We start from the raw sequence: 14,967 nt of genomic DNA, 5'->3' as shown, positions 1-14,967 counted from the left end.
GGGGGAGAGAGAGAGAGATCAAACCCGTCCATTTGTTCATGCCATGTGGGGAAAATCTAGTACCACGCAGCACTCTCCCCATCCGTTCAGGGAGGCTGGTCCAACTACGAGGCCGAATATTTTGTCCGACCGACGCAACATTTTTGGGGTCCAATACCAACACTAATAATTGGAGTTAAAAAAAAAAATCAATAAAAAAATATATCTGCCGACAAAGTTTTACCTTTTATGATATCACTGAACACGTTTCATCATTTCTACACCTGTTTGGGTCACATCCTCCACCACAGTTACAGTTGGGATCGCCTCATGTGTGCCATTTTAAGACTGAATGATACATTTCAGGTGGCCATTTTTTCCCAATACTGATATCGATACATGGTAGAATGTTAGTAGACTGATATAATAATGGCTGGACCTGGCCAACTACGCGTCCCTCTCTTTTGCAGGTACTATCTGGTGGTCAGGGCCGCATACCTGTCAAAGGAGTGGAACTGCATTGGCAGCATGGGGTGTGTCTTCAGGGCGGGATCTGGGTGGTAAGGTGTCGGCCCGGTCTCCTGTCCAGCCTCCCCGCCATCAACAGGGGCAGCTACAAGGCTTTTCAGGATTTCCTGCATGACAGAGAGTTCGCCATTATGAGTTTGTGTGCCAAGAGACGTTTGTGTTTTAATGCGCCCCCGAGTGTAAATTCAAGAGAAACAGACGAGGGTCCACCTTGACATTGATGCCCTTGTTAGTCTGGCTGATGCTGGAGATAGAGGAGGGCGGCGCTTGGCCAGTGTTGGAGGTGGAATTAGGGTTGTGAGGAGAATCCAGAAGGCTCTCCTGCGACCTCCTGACGTCAGAGGACAGGCTACACAGCAGGTCCGCTGTCCCTCCGGCTCCGCCGTCTCTGTCTCTATCTCTGTCTGTCTCTCTCCCCACCAGGCCGAGGCCGAGCCCCAGGCCCATTTCCGAACCGTTCAGTGACCCGGCCACATGGCCCTCTTCCCCGATGCCGGAGTCCGTGTGAGGGAGGCCGGATCGAGGAGAGTCATCTACAGGGGTGGGGGTCTGCTTGTCACGGTCAGAGAAGGACGAGGATGGGTGCTCTGGAGGAAAGAGGGATGATGGTTGCTTACATGGACACTACATGACGAGGGTAGAAAGCTTCCTAGTCAACCTCAAAGTAACCTAAAAACCAGAACGTACAAACCCAACAGTAAAAAAAAAGTAATATAACTGTGGCTACATTTTAAAAACTACTTCTCAAAATCTACTCTCAACCTTGACACTATTTTCAACTGTGTACAGTCAAGTTAAACACATCTGGCTCATTCCTGCTGTCCTCTTTCTTTCCCCTCCTCCCTCTCTGACATCATTTGCCTAAATCTCCTATGCATTCACTACACGGGCAGCAAAGTGATGTGTAATTTCTCTCTCCACCCACTGATGTCGATGCTACAAGAACAAGCACCCTGAGACCTGCCTGTACTGGTGGGGGAGTTTATTTCATGTCGGATGCTTCTTCCCGATAGGCTGGTGGACCTGCCGATCTCACGCTGTGGTTCAAGGATGTCCCGGTACTTGGAAACCATAAGAACGGAGATGAAGTAGACGACAGCCAGTGCCAGAAACTGAGCCTGCTTACTGTCATCCTGCAAAGACAGACACACACATACACACACACACACACACACACACACACATTGGCAACCCGAGGGGAGCAGAAACAATTATGAGTTAAACCATGCACACACACGGAGTCAAAGGCAAATAGAGTGTATCCTTTATAGCCGTGCTGTGCACACACTGGCAGAGACACAAACAAACACTTACCACATCTCTGAAGACCACAGCTCGGAGACGATTAATGTCTACATCCTGAAGCAGTCTGTCCGGATCCTGCTACATTAGAGAGAGAGAGAGAGAGAGAGAGAGAGAGAGAGTCATATATGTACGTATAGTATACATGCATCTGTAATTGTTACAAATATATGTATGAATATGTGTGTGTTGCGTGTGCGTGCATGCATGTGTGCCTGCATGCATGTGTTGTGCATGCATGTGTTGTGCGTGCATGCATGTGTGCCTGCGTGCATGTGTTGTGCGTGCGTGCATGCATGTGTGTTGTACCTTGCTGGCTGTGGAGGCACTGTGGAGGCTGTCCTGTGACTTGCTGCTGGTTAGCGACGACTTGCATCCTCTGTCTCTCTGTCTCTGCCTGCACTCCAGACAGTTCCTCACCGCGACACAACACACTGGCAGAGATGGAGACGGAGAGATAAACTGTGCGATTTTTTTTTATATATATACATATATATATCATTGAGTAGGTTCCTTGAAAAACCGAAAACATTTGTGAAACCATCTGTTTCTTTTTGAGCTCACAAGCAGTCTATACCAAAAGGTCCGACCATATCATTACATCATCTTCTGTAAATAACATGGCAAAAACATATTCCAGTGAAAGCAGTCTTTAGGTTGCAGTTTGGGTTTGAATATTACTAATCATCACGCTGCAAAAACTGCCTAATCATGCGCATGCAGCGAGAATAACACTCTTCATAAACAGAGGCAGACTCAGGCTTACAACTGCACAACTGATCCAATGTAAGCACAGTTTGTTCCAACTGAAATTATTATATTTATTAATTAATAATAACAATAACTAAAAATCCATTAAATAATGAATTAATCACATTAAATAATACATTTAATTATTAATTTACATCATCAAAATAAGTAAAAAAATAATTAGAAATAATAATAATTATTAATAATCATTTATTTTTGATGACTGGTTTGAGTATCTGATCGCTGACTCTTCCTCCAGCCACAAGGGCGTTTGAGCTTTGATATATAGATGGGGCAAATGGAAAGAAAAAACAAAACCAAACTCACACATACCCAGTCGGAGGCATTGCCTCATCAGCCCGCCCGAGGACATGTTCTTCTCCGCCTCGATCTCGCTGAAGTTGAGGGAGCTGGCGAACACCAGCACATCCACCATGGCCATGAGACGGGAGAGGAAGGTGACGGCCGTCTCCGAAGACATGCCCTGTGTCGCCTCGATGTTCTCCAACTCCGCCTGGGAAAACGGGAGAAGACATAGACACAACAAAACCCTAATAAAACAAACATGCAAGTGACTTAGGCTACAACAGGAATGTGATGTAGGACTGATGTAGATCCATGCTCTGTCACTGACTTAGGCAAGGGGGTGACATAGTAGCTCCTCTATATAAACAACAGTAGTAGCCAAAGAACCTGGGTCTGGCTTGACCGTGACCAAAACAACCGTGACTTGGTCACTGTCGAGTGACTGCAGTCTCCAGTATCATGCTGGTAAGTGACTTATTTCACTACACTTGTGTGGTGAATTCTGGGCAACGTGAAGTGCCATAGACAACACGCAGGGAGAACAGCCTGATGATGCACGTACACGTGATGGGGACGGGGATGTTGTGACAGAGGCGGAGAGCTTGAGCTCAAAACCCATCAGTGGTAACAGTGCTGGGACAGGAAACTCAGCCTGAAATAGTCCCTAATGAAAGTTGAGTGTATGTATGTTGGCCCCATCCTAAATTTTCCATCACCAAACTTCCCTGTAGCCTACGGCTAAGCTTGAAATTAAGTTTACGGTCAATGTGGCAGGTGTAACCAGGTTTTTTTCAGGGCTCCCAATTCTGCTGGACGCAATCACATAAGGATGTAAAGGTGGGAGGGTGTGTGGGTGGGTGGGTGGGTGGGTGGGTGGGGGTGAGAGGTAAGGTGCTCCTCAGAACAGGTGAACTGTGAGGCAGTCAGACACACAGGGTGAGGGAGGACAGAGGGGCTTGAGGTGGGTCGCTATTAGCTCTTCTGGTTATGGTGGGAGTGCCGGGCTCTTTTTTTACGCACCTCTCCCCCGGGGCCTCCGCCCCCGGGGACGGGGGTCACTTCCTCTCCCTTTGACCCCCTCTGGGGTCCCGATCCTGCTGCCTTCTTTTGTGTCGATACAAAAGGGGATACGCTTAGCAGGTGCAACCTCCCCTCGGTACCAGCAGCAATGCTTTAAAAGAAGGATTTCTGGGGAAACGCTTACGCTTCATCTCTCCTACGCTTGCTCTGTCTAGTTACTAAGGACGCAGCAGCCACATATTTATATATATATATAAATAATCAATCACATTTTTGAAACAGGATATTTTTTAACCTCTTACAAATCTTTTAGCTTCGTTTGCACAGATTATTCCTTCATAGGTCCCATTCCTCCTTTCTCTATGCATCCCCTGTCTTCTATTCAGTCTATCTCCCTGCCTTGGCTTGGTTCCTCCGGGAGACAATGTAAGGATATTATATATTGTTATGACCCAGATACAGCTGAAGCGGAGCGCTCCACGCTCGCAGAATAAAGATGAGAGCAGCACAAGGGGCAGCATCGACTGGCCGCAAAGGGCCGCCGTAAATAGGAAGACTATGGATGTCAGACAGGCAAGGGTTAGCGTCAGTCACAGTGGCAAAAAAAATAAATTAAAAACACAGTATTAATAGAGCAGAGAGCGAGAGAGAGAGGGAAAGAGAGAGAGAGAGCGAGAAAGAGCGAGAGAGAGCAATAGAAAGAGAGCGAGAGTGCGATAGAAAGACAGTGAGTGAGCGAGAGAGCGTGCGAGCGACAGAGACAGAGATGGAAAGAGAGCGAGCAAGAGCGAGCGAGAGAGAGAGAGAGAGAGAGAGAGAGAGAGAGAGGGGAAGAAACCGCAACTTACAGTGTTGGCACTACCCTTAGAACTCTGCACATGCAAAAAAACAGACAAAAACAGACACAAAGAGTACAGAGAACAAAGAGAGGAAAAGAAAAAGATGATTAAAATGAATAGTTTATCAAAATAAGAAAATTAGGCTTAAAGGGTTAGATAGCAGATTAAATCAAGGTTGGAAATATTTTCAAAGTAATACTGAGTTGTTAGCTTGACAGTTATATATATACATATATATATATATATATGGAGAAGATACAAATGAGAGGCATCCAGAAAACTGTTAGTCTTGAGATTTTAATTAAGACATCCCTAAACAACAAAACAAAGAAGCAAATCTATCATCTGTTCATCAAATTGTTTTTGATCTATCCTCATTTCACAGGTAGAATAATATACTGTAAATCTGTATTGTAACAGGAAGTTCTTCAACCTATCCAAACCCACTGGGTCAACTATGCCCAAAGGATGGGGGGAAGCTAGCTCTCTTATCCAAGGCCCACACAATGCTACGTCACGCCTACTGAGCGGCCGGGGAGACCTGCAGTTTCCCCTCCCGCCACAGGGGGGCAGAGCAGAGCCACTTACGGAGGGGGACGTGGCGGCGGAGAGCAGAGGCAGAATGCCTCCGCAGGCGATGATGATGTTGTCCACCATCTGGGAGATGAGGTGGATGGTGTTGTGGACGAAGATGATGTTCTCGTTGCTGTTCACGAAATCCATCACCGACTTGGTGGAGTGGCTGAGAGAGCGAACGGAAGAGGTTAGCTTAGGATCTGTTCAGACACTGTGTAGGGTTATTCTGACCTGGCAGTGTAATTCACTTTGGTCTAACTAATTTGACTTAACGTGCTCCGTAAAACTGAAGACGTGCCATTTTGGGCACGGCTCTGAGCATCGAACGCAAACGTGGGCAACTTGTGTGCCACCAGACGCCGTTAGTGTGCACTCATTTTCGAGTGCGCCAACTCAGAAATGTGCTCGTTCGGGAACACGGATACCCCCTCGCTCCTCATGCGCACCTCCTCCACACGTGTACGTCGGTCTCCAGGGCAAACAGCAGGTCGGTGAGGAGCCTCTGGTGCATGGGAGACCATTTGAACTCCGGGATGCGGAACATGGTGGTGCGCGGGCCGGGGCTGAACTGCCGGCGTTGCTCCTCCGTCATCGGCATGCCCCTGAAACCAAGGTCCACGCGCAGATCTCGCTCCAGCTGGGCCGCGCTACGACCGTGGTGAGCCTAGAAAACAGGCGTTAGAATGAGCGGGAACTCATCCGCCGCTCGTTACGCTTCTCGCTAGCGGCCGGTGATCACACATGACTTGCGGTTTTACTTTGCCGTCCGTAAGTAAGCTAAACTCACAACAATGTCACACCTGTCATTTCAATGTGAATTTTATCTGTAAATGTCAGGGTGCATTAGCCAGCAAGTCTGAACAGTTTCACATTGGATTTCGTTTGCACTGTGATATGAGCCTGAACAAATCCTGAGAGATAACCAAAACATTAGAAAGACACCTAGCACACCGAGCAAACACAAACAATCAAACACACAAATTCCACACACACACACACACACACACACACACACACCTGGGTAGTGGTGGTGGTTTGGATCTTCTTGATATCCTTATCCTTTCCATCATCAGACCTCTCAGTATCAGAGGTGGTACTGGTCGTGTCTCCTCCGGTTTTGAGCCCTGCGGCCTCTCCCTCTGTCCCAGATGGACCCAGTCCCTCTGGGTACTCAGGCCTGGAGGTTCCCTGAGCCTGGGCTTGGCTCTCAGCCTCAGCGATTGAGCTGATGTCAGCCAGGGGGCTCTGAATCTTGAAAGGCCCGTCCTCTGGGAGTTCTACAGGAGGGTGGCTCTGGGTCTGGGTCAAATCCGAGCCACAGCTGGTCATGTGGGCCAGCAGGCTGAGGTCGTCACTAGCGCTGGTGGAGGAGTGGGCCGGGACCGATGTATTGGGCTGGTCTGGGCTGGGCAGGACCAGGGGATCCGTCGCTGCCAAAGCTGGGAGTAACTTCTCGTCCACCTAGGAGATAAAAACCAAGAGACCGTTAAAAGAATAGTCATAAGAATAGATATGTTAAATACTTCTTTTTTTTCTTGCTGTTATTGTTAAAGTAAAGTAAGCAATCCACAGCCATTATTTTGTCTTTTCTTTACTAAGACGGAAAGCTTAAAGTTTAGGGAACATACAGGGTAGTTTTGATAATCAATACTAGGCCAGCAGGGCAATGCCAGCATATTTAGAGCATCCTACCTTGCTGAAAAGGAATCCGTTGTTGCTGGGTACGCTGTCCTTCTCATCGGCCAGTGTGATGAGAGGCCCCATGTTCCCATCATCCTCCAGGCTGACCCCTGTCAACCCCAGGCCAACCCCGGAGCCCGCTGGTTCATCTTTATGTGCCAGGTTCCCATTCAGGTTCTGGACCACAGCACAATAGGCACTGTCCAGGAGAGAGTCGACCTCCACCAGAGGCCCGTTCTCCATTCCCCCTCCGCCCCCTCCTCCCACACTTCCCCCAAGGCCTTCGGGAGACAGGTCAAGGTCGTCCAGCTTCACCTCAGTGGCCTCCACCTTCTCTGCCTTGATGTCCACCAGGAGGTCATGTACCTCCACCCTGACCCCAGGCCCCGCGCTCTGATCCCCTGGCGTCAGGGCCTCCCCGTTGGGTCTCTTCACGGCGCCCTCAGCCAGGAGATTGCGGGAGTCTCCGGTGGCGCCCTCGCTGTACTCAGCCTCGCTCTCGGGCGTCTGTGTCTGGGAGGTGTCGTCTGTTTCCAGGTTGCCGTTGACGACAGGGGCAGGTGTGGCAGAGAGCCCAGAGATGGTGGAGACGGAGCCCTTTTTCCCCTTCTTCATGTTCTCTTCCTCCTGACGCTGGTACTCCTCATACATTTTTGCCAAGTACTCTTTATGGGCCTCATAGGTGACCTATATCACAGGGTAGGGATATCATCAGCTATTTTGTGAGGACAGAGAGAGATAGTTTTTAAAAACCTCAATAACACCTCTAACAGATAATCCACATGGGCCTCTTAGGTCATCATAATACCAAAAGAAGGATAGATGGAATTTGGGCAGGAAGGCTACATGTTCTTTCTGGCTAAGCTGCCTAAACAGTGTGTCCTCATGTCTCCATCGCCATGCTGGCTAGATGTTGTTGTTGCACCAACAAGGTGTTAAACATATTATCATATTATATATATATATATCTTTTACTACTTTTATTAATCCCCATGGAGCACTTCTTTCTCTGCATTTAACCCATCCTAGCTGTGAAGCTAGGAGCAGTGGGAAGCCGCCATGCAGCGCCTGGGGACCAACTCCAGTTCTTCTTTCCATTGCCTTGCTCGGGGGCACAGACAGGAGTATCAACCCTAACATGCATGTTTCTTTTTTATGGTGGAGGGAAACCGGAGCGCCCGGAGAAAACCCACCGCAGGCATGGGGAGAACATGCAAACTCCACACAGAGGATGACCTGGGATGACCCCCAAAGGTTGTAAGACCCCCGGGGTTCGAACCCAGGACCTTCTTGCTGTGAGGCGGCAGCACTAACCAATGGGCTACCGTGCCGCCCGTTGAAAAATATTTTCAACTGTATAACAAGACTGACTTACTGGAACACTCCATTTTTATCTATTTATTCTTTTACATACAGCGCCCATGCGTGTTGTGACTCTCACCTTGGAGTGTGCGATGGAGAGGGTATCAACCCAGACTCTCCATCCTCCCCATTCGTACTTGATGGCATGGTACAGTAGGATCCTGAAGATGTTGTAGACCATCTCGGTGATCTTCTGCTCCTCGGGATTCTTGGGGTTGATGTAGCCCAGGGAGAACATCCAGTCCTGCCACACTGAGCACTGCAGCAGGCAGCTGAAACACACCACAACAGTTCGGTTGTGCGAGCCATGTGACATGATACTTCACTGGCCCCTAAAGGGAACTCAACCCCCCCAACACCCCGACAAAGAGATCCCTGTACAGGGTCATACATAGAGCACAGCGCCTGGAGCTGTTGGAGACCCTTTGTCTACCTTAAAAGCGAGTCACGATAGCAGATATTTTCCTGAAATCCTGAAACGCAGGTTGAACCCAGGTCACGCGGTTGGAAGACAGTCTGTTTTGGTACTACACCAACCTGCGAACCCTGAACGTTCGAGTTGGAGCTTGACTATAAATTGTCGCAGCGAGTTGAGAAATTATACAGCTTTGTCCCAAAAGGCGACGTCCGTCTGAATCATCAGATAATTCAACCATTTTTTTTTTCAGAATAATTAACAACATGAACGATATTTAAGAGCTTCGATTACAAAAGAGTCTATCTTGCGTGCAGGTCTGCAGTCTCACCGTCGGTTCTCGCGGCTGTTGCTGAAGAGCTTGATCATGTCGGAGAGGAACAGCCTCCTGACCTCCATCAGCTCGGCACTGGGGGTGGAGTTCTTCAACAGGGTGGCCACCACTTTGAGGATCACTGGGAGGAGGAAAAGAAGAGAGTAATGACGGGTAGGAACGGCAGGGTGGTGCAAGCAGAAGGGGGGGGGTGGATGGAGATAGAAAAGAGGTGGAAAACTACTCGTATTTACAGCTCGGAGGACAGACACAGATGGAGGGGCATCAAATAAGCCAGATGAAGTGTTTTGAACTTACTGGGGTTCTGGATCTTGACGGTGGAGTCCGGCTCTGGGTGAGGTTTATGGACCACCTGGGTACACACCTGCTCCGTCAGAATCTACGTGGAAAAGACAACCGACAGCTGTCAATCAAATGACAGGACAATCTTTTGGACGGGACAGCGTCAACCGGGAGGCGGAGGGAGCTCTGCGTGTTTTATTGTGCCATGCAGGTAAGCAGCAGGTGAGGGGCACTTACCTCGTACAGCGTGTTGTAGGTGGTGACGGACACGGTGTTGGTGTGCATCATCAGCCTCTCCCCCAGCAGCGTGAACAGACTGTGTGTGTGCATGATCTCCACCTTCCTCCTGCAGGGACACACACAAATGCACACAGCTTGTCAATTGTGACAAGAAGGATAGCTGTTGAAATTGACATTTGTTACTGGCCGAATGACAGTCCGGCTGTCACAAGGGAGCATCATGTGGCCCTGTCCGTCAACATGGCGCCCAAGGAGGGACGCAAAATGAACATCGCCAGGAACCTGAAGGGAGTATGTCAGCGGCTCGGACTGAAGTCATCTGGGCAGCCACAATATTTAAGGAATATCAATAGATTAATTCAAAACAACCGGCGAGGCACGAGTCTCGATAGGCTTCTGCCGAAGATGTTTGGATGTTCTAAAATGAATGCTTTACATCCCAATGAGGAGTCATGACACCGGTGGAAGAACCATTGACGGTGGAAAGCAGATTACATGTACTAGTATAAAGGAATGAAGTTCATAGCTTACGACCTGCCACTGGTGGAAATGGCTGTAGAACAGTTTGTGTTTATTATGTAACGACCACGGATGACTAGACTCGCTAGCCCTTGGCTCACGGGTCGGACCCTTCAGTTGACTGGTTATCGCAGTCGGCCGTGGTGCAGGGACCCCGGCTGCCCCTGAATTCGCTAAATTGGTGTCAGAAGTGGGATGGTGAGACCATGAGGCCACTGGAAGGGCGTGCGCCCAGAGACGTGAGGGAGCTGATATGCTGAAGTGTGGGGACGCGCTTCCCGAAGGAGGGGGGGTAGTGTAACGACCGCAGGTGACTAGACTCGCTAGCCCTTGGCTAACGGGTCAGACCCTTTAGTTGACCGGTTAGCACAGTCGCCTGTGGTCCGGGCTACTCAGGGTCGTCTCCTGGCTGCGGCGGATTCCCGGCTGCCCCCTGAGTTCACTACGATTAGAAATGGGTGACTTAATGAATCAAAAAAATATTTTGGTTTTTCCCCCCCAATTGTACCCGGCCAATTACCCCACTCTTTCAAGCCGTCCCGGTCGCTGCCCCACCCCATCTGCCGATCCGGGGAGGGCTGCAGACTACCACATGCCCCCTTCAATACATGCGAAGTCGCCAGCCGCTTCTTTTCACCTGACTGAGGAGTGTCACCAGGGGGACGCAGCACATGGGAGGATCACGTTATTCCCCCGTTTCCCCTCCCCTCTGAACAGGCGCCCCGACTGACCACAGGAAGCGCTAGTGTGGCAACCAGGACACATACCCACATCCGGCTTCCCACCCGCAGACACGGCCAATTGTATCTGTAGAGACGCCCGACCAAGCCGGAGGTAACGCGGGGATTCGAACCGGCATCCGCTACCCGGGCACGATGAATCAGATTTTGCAAGCGGTTGTGCTGTTTTCAATCAACTGCTGTCACTATTTTTTCAAGACATTATAATTTACTATCTTTCATGAAATTGTCGGGGCAGTTTCAATTCACGTATTGCCCACAGCCAATTTCCACCCCAGCCCATGCCCGTCTAAACCACCAAAATGGAAACCTGACACTAATAACAGTAGGTAAAATTCAAAAAAAGCTATCCAAACTGTATTTTATATAGGTGCAATTTTGCAAATGCTGAATGTCAAGACAATCTGTCTTTCTACATCGCTGAGACGGGGCCCGGCCTGAGGCGAGAAAACAACAAGCGGAGGTTTATTCGGCCGTCTGCTTCGCCCTATTATTTCATAAGTATATTTCCATTTCCATTTCAGATTTTCAAGTAATGGGGACTTGAGGGGCTGTCAAATTAAATGTCTTTCCTTCGAGCCCACGACTGCCTCTGATGGCTGCTGTTCTGACGGGTTAAAACATGTCACTGTACCAACTCGGGGATCGTCGGTTCGAATCCTCGTTTACCTCCCGGCTTGGTCGGTCGTCCCTACAGACGCAGTTGGCTGTGTCTGTGGGTGGGAAGCTGGAGGCGGTTATGCATCCTGGTCGCCCGTTCGGGGGGGGGGGGAATAGTGTGAGTCTCCCACGCGCTACGTCCCCCTGGTGAAACCCCCCACTGTCAGGTGAAAAGAAGCAGCTGGCAACTCCACGTGTATCAGAGGGGGCATGTGGTAGTCTGCAGCCCTCCCCAGATCGGCAGAGGGGGTGGAACAGCGACCGGGGTGGCTCGGAAGAGTGGGGGTAATTGGCCAGGTGCAATTGGGAGAATGGGGGGGGGGGTAAATAAATCACATCACTGCCCAGTTACACACAGCTGTAGCCGGTCTTTGAGCTGGTTATAAGGCTTATAAGGCCAATATGAGTTTTAATTACAATTTGGTCTAGAATATTCTTCTATGAATCGCTCTCTGAATACGCCACACCATTCAAAACAGCACATTAAAAGCCAAAGAGACATAATTCTTTTGTGCAAAATGCTGCTCTGTATCTACAACTGATTCAAATATGGAGAAACGACACAAACATGGCCGCTCTGATGGCCGAGCGGGAATAAACCGCCGCTCTTGCAGTCTGCTCGTCATGTGGCTGGGAGTTTCGTATCCCAGACTCGCCGCCACGGCCAGAGCGTCCACGGGGTCAGGCGTTCATTAGGCCACCCTTACCCGAGGGATAGCGGGTGTAGATCGGTGTAGCGTTCGGGGACTCGTCGTTCTCCAGCGACCCCTCTGGCCCATCCGGGCACCTGCAGCCAAGCAACCGAAAGCGTTCCCCCTACATCTCCTTCGCGGCCTGAAGGTGACGCAAACCATGCGAGGAGGCTTCAGCGTGTAAGCTAGCGAGAGCAGCCGACACGAGTTTGAAGGAAGCTGGTGTTACGACTATCTCCTTCCGGTGGAAACGTGAGCCAGGGGAGTTATTCGACAAGAGTTCCGGCCCTATGCCATTGGGTTAATCGGGTGGGATAAGGGGAAAAACTAGAAATACATTAAAAAAACAAAACAAAACAAACACCCTTGTTAGGTAGCGAAGGTGTTTACCGCCACTTCTCACTGTGACAACCGCCACGTTTCCCATAAAATGAACCGCCGAGCTCATTAAACAGCCATCATCAGCTATTACCATCCATCCTGGGGGTTTATACAAGTTCCCACTATTATCTTTACACACACACACACACACACACACACACACACACACACACAGACATATTTGTTCAAAGACATGGACTGGATTTAACCAGGCTTGATCCTATCACTGGTTCACCTTTACATAATGCAGCTAAATCAGGACCGTCCTAACACCCCGTCTGCTGATGTTTTTATTTAAATTTGTGCTTCTACATCAACCCTACTCACCGTTGACAGATTAAAGGACAAGCCTGTGCAACCAGGACTGCAGCAGCAACACAACCAAACTGAAGTTACACATTTATGAGAGAAATCAATATACCTTCTGTCTCCAGATGACTAATTTTAATTATCGAAATATCCATCCATTATCCAAACCGCTTATCCTGCTCTCAGGGTTGCGGGGGGGGGGGGATGCCGGAGCCTATCGCAGCAGTCATTGGGAGGCAGGCAGGGAGACACACCGGACAGGCCGCCAGGTTATCACAGAGCCGACACACACACACATACAAACACACACACCCATTCATACCTAGGGACAATTTAGTACAGCCGAGTCACCTGACCTACACGTCTTTGGACTGTGGGAGGAAACCGCGGCCCCCGGAGGAAACCCACGCAGACACGGGGAGAACATGCAAACTCCACACGGAGGACGACCCGGGACGACCCACCAAGGTTGGACTACCCCGGGTCTCGAACCCAGGACCTTCTTGCTGTGAGGCGACTGCGCTAACCACTGCGTCACCGTGCCGCCCACATATATAAATATATATATATATATATATATATATAAAATAATATATGTTATATATTATATTGTGGGAAAATACGGCGCACTCAAGGCATTCCTTTTGCAGCTCTCCGAGCCGTCGGAGAAGGCGGATCGCCTGTTGTCACTCAACGAACTCGGCGATGGCAAACCTTCCGAGCTGCTGGAGAAGATGTTGGCCGTTTTGGGCTCGGCGGATCCCTCTTTCGCACAGCGCGAGCCAGCTCCCCCCTCTCCTCCACCAAAGACTACCGCGCTCTGGGTGCAGAAGCGGACAGGATTTTCCTCGCCAACCGGCAGCAGTTCATTCATGCGACGCTCCCCGCCCAGACCTCACCCCCGCCTCTGGAGGACGCAGCGGGCACCGCGGCTGCGGTGGCTGCCCGCCGCCAGCGTGACAGCGGGCTGTGTTATTACCACAACAGGTCTGGCGCCAGGGCCAAGCGGTGTCGCTCGCCATGCAGCTCCAGCGTCCGGGGAAACGCCAGGGCCGGCGCGCAATAGCGAATAGCGGCTGTGAGCGCCGGCGAGAGCGGCCTAGCTGTTAGCTTGTTGCCACGAGAGATTGTGCTGTATCCGCGTTGCTTTGTGCGGCGAGTCAACGGAATTAACCCGACTCGATCTCTTCCGTCTCCTCATTGCCGCACTCCCACAATATGTTATATATTACATCATGTTGTTTAGATAATAATACAATAAGCTAATGCCAGACTTTGGTAACTATAATATTCAGCAAATCAGAAAACAACGGAGCGTGCTAGTGCACATGTATGTTTGGATCATACCGGCAGTTTCCTTATATCATTCACCGACTTCAGGTTTTGCCAACTTTTAATAACCTAAACCTCCCCCGCCTCCACCTCATATCAGTATCTTGCAAAGAATTAAAGTTGCATGTGAAGCCTGAGAGGACGTGTGAAAGGCTGGCTGGTTCAGGCAGGTGTTCGCTAAGCGGGAGCTTCGCCGTGCGGGGCTCAGGTGCAGCCCTGTGCCCTGCCGGGGGGGGTGGGGGGGTGGGGGGGGGGGGTGCATGTCACATGGGATGAATAAATCCCCCAGCATTCACTGCTGCTGATCAAGGTTCCACCTCCCTGCAAGCACACTCTGTCAAAATGATTTTTCCGCTTGGACGAGATCACATTAACTTCACAGAAACGCACACCTACACCTACACACACACACACACACACACACACACACACACACACACCTCCCTACAAAGCCTGCAAATTAGAGTATATGCACAGCAGGCTTATTGGAGACTGCACCGCTGTCGTTTTTTCCCCCCGGTTCTTACTGCGGTAGATTCTCTCGCTCTTTGACCTAAATCTTCGAAGGGCTCCCCAACGCACCGCGCAGTCCTGGTGGGGACTCGCGTCTCCGTCGCTTAGGTTCTCCCTTATTTCCCCCCCCCCCCCCGATTCACTCGAACGCCTTCGCCCGTTGGCCGAACACCTACGGCGCACAACGTTAACAACAGCGTAACCACCG

General features: G+C 50.1%; 1 protein-coding gene across 1 annotated transcript in view; it reads right to left on the bottom strand.

Annotated features, from left to right (window-relative positions):
- The window catches only part of nbeaa (neurobeachin a), a 134,350-nt gene that overhangs the window by 37,400 nt on the left and 81,983 nt on the right, over positions 1-14,967 (bottom strand). The window contains exons 16-31 of the mRNA XM_056284328.1: positions 9,611-9,719; positions 9,389-9,470; positions 9,089-9,212; positions 8,422-8,614; positions 6,993-7,667; positions 6,318-6,761; positions 5,747-5,964; positions 5,313-5,466; positions 4,734-4,757; positions 3,886-3,969; positions 2,893-3,073; positions 2,119-2,243; positions 1,822-1,890; positions 1,472-1,640; positions 718-1,094; positions 478-614 (exon numbers count right to left, since the gene is read on the bottom strand). Of these exons, the coding sequence (XP_056140303.1) occupies positions 478-614; positions 718-1,094; positions 1,472-1,640; positions 1,822-1,890; positions 2,119-2,243; positions 2,893-3,073; positions 3,886-3,969; positions 4,734-4,757; positions 5,313-5,466; positions 5,747-5,964; positions 6,318-6,761; positions 6,993-7,667; positions 8,422-8,614; positions 9,089-9,212; positions 9,389-9,470; positions 9,611-9,719 (3,165 nt within the window). The remainder of the gene's footprint in view (positions 1-477; positions 615-717; positions 1,095-1,471; positions 1,641-1,821; positions 1,891-2,118; positions 2,244-2,892; positions 3,074-3,885; positions 3,970-4,733; positions 4,758-5,312; positions 5,467-5,746; positions 5,965-6,317; positions 6,762-6,992; positions 7,668-8,421; positions 8,615-9,088; positions 9,213-9,388; positions 9,471-9,610; positions 9,720-14,967) is intronic.

Source organism: Lampris incognitus, chromosome 8, assembly GCF_029633865.1.
Source record: "Lampris incognitus isolate fLamInc1 chromosome 8, fLamInc1.hap2, whole genome shotgun sequence".
In the NCBI taxonomy this organism is placed as follows: Eukaryota; Metazoa; Chordata; class Actinopteri; order Lampriformes; family Lampridae; genus Lampris; species Lampris incognitus.
This window is presented reverse-complemented; position numbering and strand designations above follow the sequence as displayed.